Source organism: Austrofundulus limnaeus, unplaced genomic scaffold (genome assembly GCF_001266775.1).
Source record: "Austrofundulus limnaeus strain Quisiro unplaced genomic scaffold, Austrofundulus_limnaeus-1.0 Scaffold2453, whole genome shotgun sequence".
NCBI lineage: Eukaryota > Metazoa > Chordata > Actinopteri > Cyprinodontiformes > Rivulidae > Austrofundulus > Austrofundulus limnaeus.
In genome coordinates, this window is record NW_013954855.1 from 6,155 (window position 1) to 12,826 (window position 6,672).

A 6,672-nucleotide genomic window follows, 5' to 3' on the forward strand; every position below is an offset into this window, starting at 1 on the left:
GTAGGACTCTGTGTTTAAACAGTAGGACTCTGTGTTTAAACAGTAGGACTCTGTGTTTAAACAGTAGTACTCTGTGTTTAAACAGTAGTACTCTGTGTTTAAACAGTAGTACTCTGTGTTTAAACAGTAGTACTCTGTGTTTAAACAGTAGTACTCTGTGTGTCCATGAGCTGATTACAGTTACAGTTCAGTGCTTTTAGACTGAAGACTTTCTGAGGAAACAGGTTTTTAAACATCTTTTACTGGTTTCAGCTGAGGAGCTTTGAGATGTTTACACCTGCAGAGGAAAACTTAAATCCAGGTCTTTTTTCTTGTTGTCCACTGAACACCGCAGGTGGGATCTGGTTGTCCAAAACAGAAAGAGTTTGTCTCAGACAAACTAGACAAACTAAACGATGGTTGTGTCCACCCCTGGGTTACGGTGATAAAAAAACAAACTTTATTCTGAAGGTCTGGAGGCTTTTATTTAACCGTGGTGGAGCTCCACCATCATTTACATGTAGCACCCTGAGCTAACCATGGAGCATTTAGCTAACCTTTTACTGTTTATAGCTCGTACCTAGCCTTTTGCTCCTTTTGAGCTTGTACTTAGCCTTGTGCTAATTTTTAATTTTAGCTAATCATTTGTTGAGTTTAGGTAGTTTCTGCTACTTTAGCAACAGTTTACAGCTTTTAGGTAGTATTTTGTGACTGTTAGCTACTATACTGCTACTTTTAGCTTCTAGCTAGCCTTTTGCTCCTTTTAGCCTTTTAGCTTGTAGCAAGTCTAGTTTAACGCTTAGCCTTTAGCTAATCTTTTATTACTTTTAACTTCTAGCTAGGTTTTTGTTGTTTGTACCTTGTACCTAGTCTTGTGCTTTGAACTTATCATTTAGTTTCTTTTACCTACTCTTTTATTCTTTAAGCAAAATGTTTAGTCATTTTAGGTTGTGGTTAGTGTTTTGGTACTTTATCTACAGTTTTATTACTTTTAGCTAACCTTTTGCTTCTTATAGTAAGTAATTAAAGTTTGTTTATATAGCACTTTTCATAGTGATAAAATCACAAAGGGCTGCACAATAAAAGCAAAAAAGAAAAAAAAACTAAAAGCATCCCAGAAACATTATTCATATAAAAGTACAAGTAAAAAACAGGAAGGAAAAAGGAGGAAAAAAAAAGCTGTAATACTTTGAGCTTTTAGCTGCCCTTTTGATACTTTTAGTATTTAGCTAACCTTTTGCTACTCGGAGCTTCTAGCTAGSCTTTTGTTGTTTTTAGCTCGTGCCTAGCCTTGCACTTTAAGCTTGTAGCTAACCATGTGCTACTTTTAGATCTTAGTTGACCTTTTGTTGCTTTAAGTTATCATTTTTCTTCTTTGAGCTACTCTTTTACACCTATACTTTAAGATAAATAGTTGGTAAGTTTTAGCTTTTAATTAAGATTTGGCTTCTTTCAGGTAGTGTTTCACTACTTCCAGCTACAGTTTTATTACTTTTAGCTCATTTTCAGCTACTTTTAACTTTAAATAACAAAGAAAAATGTGTTTTTTTCAGTAATAAAACATACTTGATGGTTTGACTCAATGTTTTTTTCATCCAGTTCATCATCCAGTGACGTGCTCCTTCTGCCGCAGTGACGGCATGACCGGCTTTCGTTACCGCTGCCTCCGCTGCCGTGGGTACCAGCTGTGCCAGGATTGTTTCTGGCATGGCAATGCCAGTGGTTCCCATAATAACCAGCACCAGATGAAGGAGCACTCGTACTGGGTAAGTCTCTGTGTGTTTACKCTTGTATCACAGCAGGAGACACACTCAAAACCCAGAGCCAGAGATCTGTTGACAGGTCGCAGACGGTCACCTCCTGCGCACTCATGAGTTTTCAGAAATGTTTTAAATGTTTTAAATGTGTGACGGGCGTTTTCTGTCCAAAAATACTAATTAACTTAGTTTAACCATCCTCTTTGTGGTTTGTGGCTCGTTGATTTCCCTCAGTAATAAATGAGTTTGTTGTTGTATAACCTTGTTACTGCGCCGTCGCTACAAACATGTCATCAGATTTTTGTTAACTGGATCCACAGCACAGAGGCTCATCACGGGTGGGCAGACTTGGACCTCCTCGTGGCCAAAAGCCATCTGAGTCCTGGTCTTTGGTGTTTTATGAAAGAGTCTTCTGTGTGTTGACGTTAAACAGCCGAGAGAAACTAATTTAAAATAATAAAATAAATAAATAAGACCGAATCATCAGACCATTTAAAATGAAACATTTAGTTTGGTCCACATTTTTCAATAAGCTGATCAACATCCAAATACACTTCATCAATCATTACTGGTGGCCAGCAGGGTTAGGGTTGTTTTTCAGCTTACCAGGGCAGATGACAAGTGTTTGTGTGTTTCTTAGTGTAGGAAATAATTGCATGGTCTTTTAGTGATAATCTTATTAGTCCACTGTTAAACTCCCTTCAGYTCWGAAAACTATCATCTGTAAAGGGGCTCACATAAATATATAACTTTTTACATCGGAGGGTTTCTTCCAAACATGAAGTCCAACCATTTTAAGAACCGTGTCGTCCTTGTGGAGCTGAAGAAGASGGTGGTCTCCTCGGCATCTGAAGTCCGTTTCCTCAAAGGTATTTTTAGTCTGAAAAGGACTGAACTGAGAAGTGTTCAGTATTAGGAGCTCAGCAGACACAGTTTTCAGCAGGTGTTTGGTTACTTGTTGCTGCTGATGGCCTGCAGGAGTCTCAGGRCGGGCCGAGGGGAAGTTGAACATGTGTGTTGTTTGAACACACACGGGTCAAATTATTGTGTGTTCATATTAATATCTGCTCTCATCAGTGTTACTGCACACTCATGGCACAAATGTAACACCGTAGGTTTAGTCCCAACCTGTGGTTTCTGCTCCCCTGCCTGCTGCCTCAGGACACTGCAGGACTTATAAACCTGCATGGATGAGTCAAAGTAAGACTCTGGACATGTTTTTGATGAGAGGAGRACATTATAACATGATATAAAACTAAAATAAGTTKATTTTACTATAACCCCTTTAAAGTCTCGACTTGTCTGTTTTTATGTTTGTAGAAATCATCTGCAAAGAAGTTTGGCCTAGCTTTGAGCCGAACTCTGGGCTGCGTGTCATCCAGGGAGCCCCAGCACCCGGTTTACTCTGAGGAACCTGAGAGGACCCTTAACCTGGCCAACATAGTGTAGGTTTTATTTTCACAACAACATGTTATCATTTCAACCTAATGTTTCGTTTCACACTTACTTTTTATTAGATTTTGTTCATTAAAGTTAAAAGTAGCAGAAGACCAGCAAAAAGTAATAAAACTGCAGCTAGAAAGAACAAAACACTGAGTGAAAGCAGTCAAAGCTTAGCTAAAAGCTAAAATGTTCCAACAGTTTAGTTTAAAGTATAGGTTTAAAACAGAAGCTAAAAAAAGCAAAATGATAACATTGAAAAGTAGCCCAAGGCTAGCTGCAACGCAAGGCTAGGTACATGCTAAAACGAACAAAAGGCTATCATAAAGTCAAAAGTAGTAAAAGGTTAGCTACATTTTAAAAGYAGCAAAATACAAGCTAAAACCAGTAAAATAGTAGCTAGATGTAGCAGAATACTAAGTAAAAGCACCAACAAGTTGCTAAAATCTAAAACTAGCACAAGGCTAGCTAAAAGCTGAATATCACAGATTGCTAGCTAGAAGCTGTAAGTAGCTAAAGGCTAGCTAAAAGCTAAAAGTATCAACAGGTCAGCTAAAAGACACAAATGGTTAGCTAGAAGCTACAAGTAGTAAAAGGTTAGCTAAATGCTAAAAGTGGTGAAATGACAGCTAAAAGTAGCAAAATATTTGCTAATAGTTGCACAAGGCCTAGTACAAGCTAAAAAGAGTAAAAGACTAGCTCGAAGCTAAAAGTAGCTGTATGGTAGCTAAAAGCTAAAAATAGTAAAAGGTTAGCTTAAATCTGAAAGTAGCACAAGGCTAGCTACAAGCTAAAAGGATCAAGAGGTTAGCTAAAAGCTCAAAATATTGGAATGATAGCTAAAAGTAGCAAAAGATTTGCTAAAAGCTATTATTTGCATAAGGCTTGCTACAAGCTTAAAGGAGCAAAAGGCTAGTTAAAAGCTGAATTTAGCAGTATAATAGCTAAAAGTAGGAAAAAGTTAGTTAAAAGTCGTACAAAATAATAGCACCTATCTGAGGACAAAGCTGAGCTTTTTGATTTGAATGGTTAAAATAACTCAAATTTACAGAAGTAAAAAATGAGTAAAAACAGAAAAATGAAAAACAGAAAGAAAAGTGTGAATGCTGAATCAGCGTTTACACATTTAAATTGACTAAAGTTTATTGGTTACAGGTTTGTTTGTAGTTGAGGAATTTTGGTCTACAGAATATAATGACTGATGCAGTTAAAATGCTAATTAAAAAAGTTAAAATGCTAATTTAAATAGTTAAAATGCTAATTTAAAAAGTTAAAATGCTAATTTAAATAGTTAAAATGCTAATTTAAATAGTTAAAATGCTAATTTAAATAGTTAAAATGCTAATTTACATAGTTAAAATAACATTCGTCCTGTTGAAACACGACACTGTTGCTCCGGCCCTGGTGGTGGATCAGTACAGTCTGATGGCACAAACAGACCAGGTCACTGCACACCTACAGGTATAAAACCAGCTCAAACAGGTTGAACTACAGATGTGAGTACACTAACAACACTGTGGAAGGATACTTTTACTTCTGCACTCATGTACATTTCAGTATTGTGTGTATTTGTTTTACAGAAGATCAGTATTTTCACAGTTTTTGTGTGTCTCAGTTGATCTTTGTCCCGTGTGTGTTTGCTCAGTGTGTAACCGTTCACTGTTGCATGAATGCACTGAGGAGCCACGTGATGTTGTGTTACTGTGAGGCTGTTCTCTGATAGACAGGCCTCTGTGTTTAAACGTTTCACTGCTGCCTCCTGTACTGTGCTGATTATTCACTTTTATTTATTATTCAAAGTGCTTTAAAAGACTCATGGATTATTATTATTATTATTATTATTATTATTATCCATGTGCAGCCCCTCCAGACCGTTTGGGAGCACCAGTGACACCATGTTGTTGTCCTCACCTGCACTGGAGTCCTGCAAAAGGTACCTATGAACAGAGYTGGTGGAGAAAACTGAACTATTGTTTCTGTTGAGTGAAGTTTACAACATTCACACACATCTGGATAAAAAGGACATAAGTTAATTCATCTATGCAAACTTTGCACAGACAGCCTTGTTTTAATGACAAAAGCTTAGGGTTTGTAAAGTCCTGTTTTTTAAATTTTATGTAATATATCATTAAATGTTTAATATATAATTAAAAGTTAGAACCTTTGACCTTCAGGGAAGTGTTTTCTATGGTCATACATTCAAAACCTGTAAAGAAAAACATATTTTACATTTCATAGTGTGTTCTTCTGTGGAATAAAAAGTTATTTTTACTGTGTACAAAAATTAAACATTAACCACATTGTTATTTAAATTTTCATCAGAAGTGTCGTTTCAAATCTGCTATACCATTTAATTTTCAAGGAACTAAATCCAGAAAGAGAAATATGTTAATACCTCTCATTTTATTTTTAATTAGCAGATTTAGGGGACTTGTGTACTTGTACTTGAGGAAACTGTAGTACTGACAGAGTATTTGTACGACACACACATGGATCAGAACAGGAACTTCCTGCATTAAGATGTTTATTTCTGTTTCCTCCCAGTTTGTGTGCGGCTCAGCGAATGAACGAGGAGCACGCTCTGATCGCAGCGTATGTGAACCGACTGCAGAGCAGCCCGAGGTCAGATGAGATTTTCAAAATAAAACTTTCACTGTGGTGATGCAATYAAAATAATTAATTCAAATATTATCCTGAGGAAAAGTATTTCTCCTTTTGGTTTGATTTTTTTGGCACTTCTTCCACATTGTGCTTGATATTTTATATATTTTACCTGTTGAATTGATTTTATTTTGTCCAGTTGGTCTGATTCACAGCAGAAAAACAGCTGTTTAAAACTTCCTTAGTTGTCAGTTTTCAGAGCCTTCTACACAGGCTTTCAGCATATTTCATTAGTTTTTAAATTAGTTTCCTTGTGTTTAATTTCTCTAATAAGAGTCATTTTTCTGCATGTGTCTTGTTATTTGTTATTTAACTCTGGCGTGTGGACTCGTTGTTGATTTTGGTACATTTGATGTGTCAGTGGTTTGGACGTTCCCAGCAGACAAGATGAAGAGCACAAACTGATCGCTCGTTACACGTCCCGGCTGGCTGAGAGCGAGAGCTCAGGAGTGAGTTAAAAACATCTTTAAAATGTATCATTTAAACTGATTAGGAGCAGCTGGTAACACATATATGTTTTAGGTGATCCCCACACGGAGCATCAACTTCGATGTGAACAAACACAAGAGGGAGCTCATTGCTCAGATGGAGAGCAAAAACAGGTAGAGAAATTAAATTTACATGTCTTTTTAATATAATCTTTTTATCCTGGTCCTTGTCTTCCTACAGTTCTGGGACTTCTCCCACAGACAAGCATTTATTCAGGAGTGTTTCATCTGGACCAATCACAGAACAGGACGTTGATGTTCTGACCAATCACAGAACAGGACGTTGATGTTCTGCTCAGTGTCTGCTAGTTATTTTAGCATACAGCAGTGGAGGAAGTGAATGAAGC

The 6,672-nt window shown here is 36.9% G+C and overlaps 1 protein-coding gene across 1 annotated transcript in view; it reads left to right on the forward strand.

Annotated features, from left to right (window-relative positions):
• The window catches only part of LOC106511020 (dystrobrevin beta), a gene marked incomplete at its 5' end in the record, with an annotated part of 28,910 nt that overhangs the window by 4,915 nt on the left and 17,323 nt on the right, over positions 1–6,672 (forward strand). Inside the window, 6 exon segments of the mRNA XM_013999757.1 lie at positions 1,579–1,745; positions 3,057–3,181; positions 5,038–5,109; positions 5,721–5,798; positions 6,199–6,286; positions 6,360–6,439. Of these exon segments, the coding sequence (XP_013855211.1) occupies positions 1,579–1,745; positions 3,057–3,181; positions 5,038–5,109; positions 5,721–5,798; positions 6,199–6,286; positions 6,360–6,439 (610 nt within the window).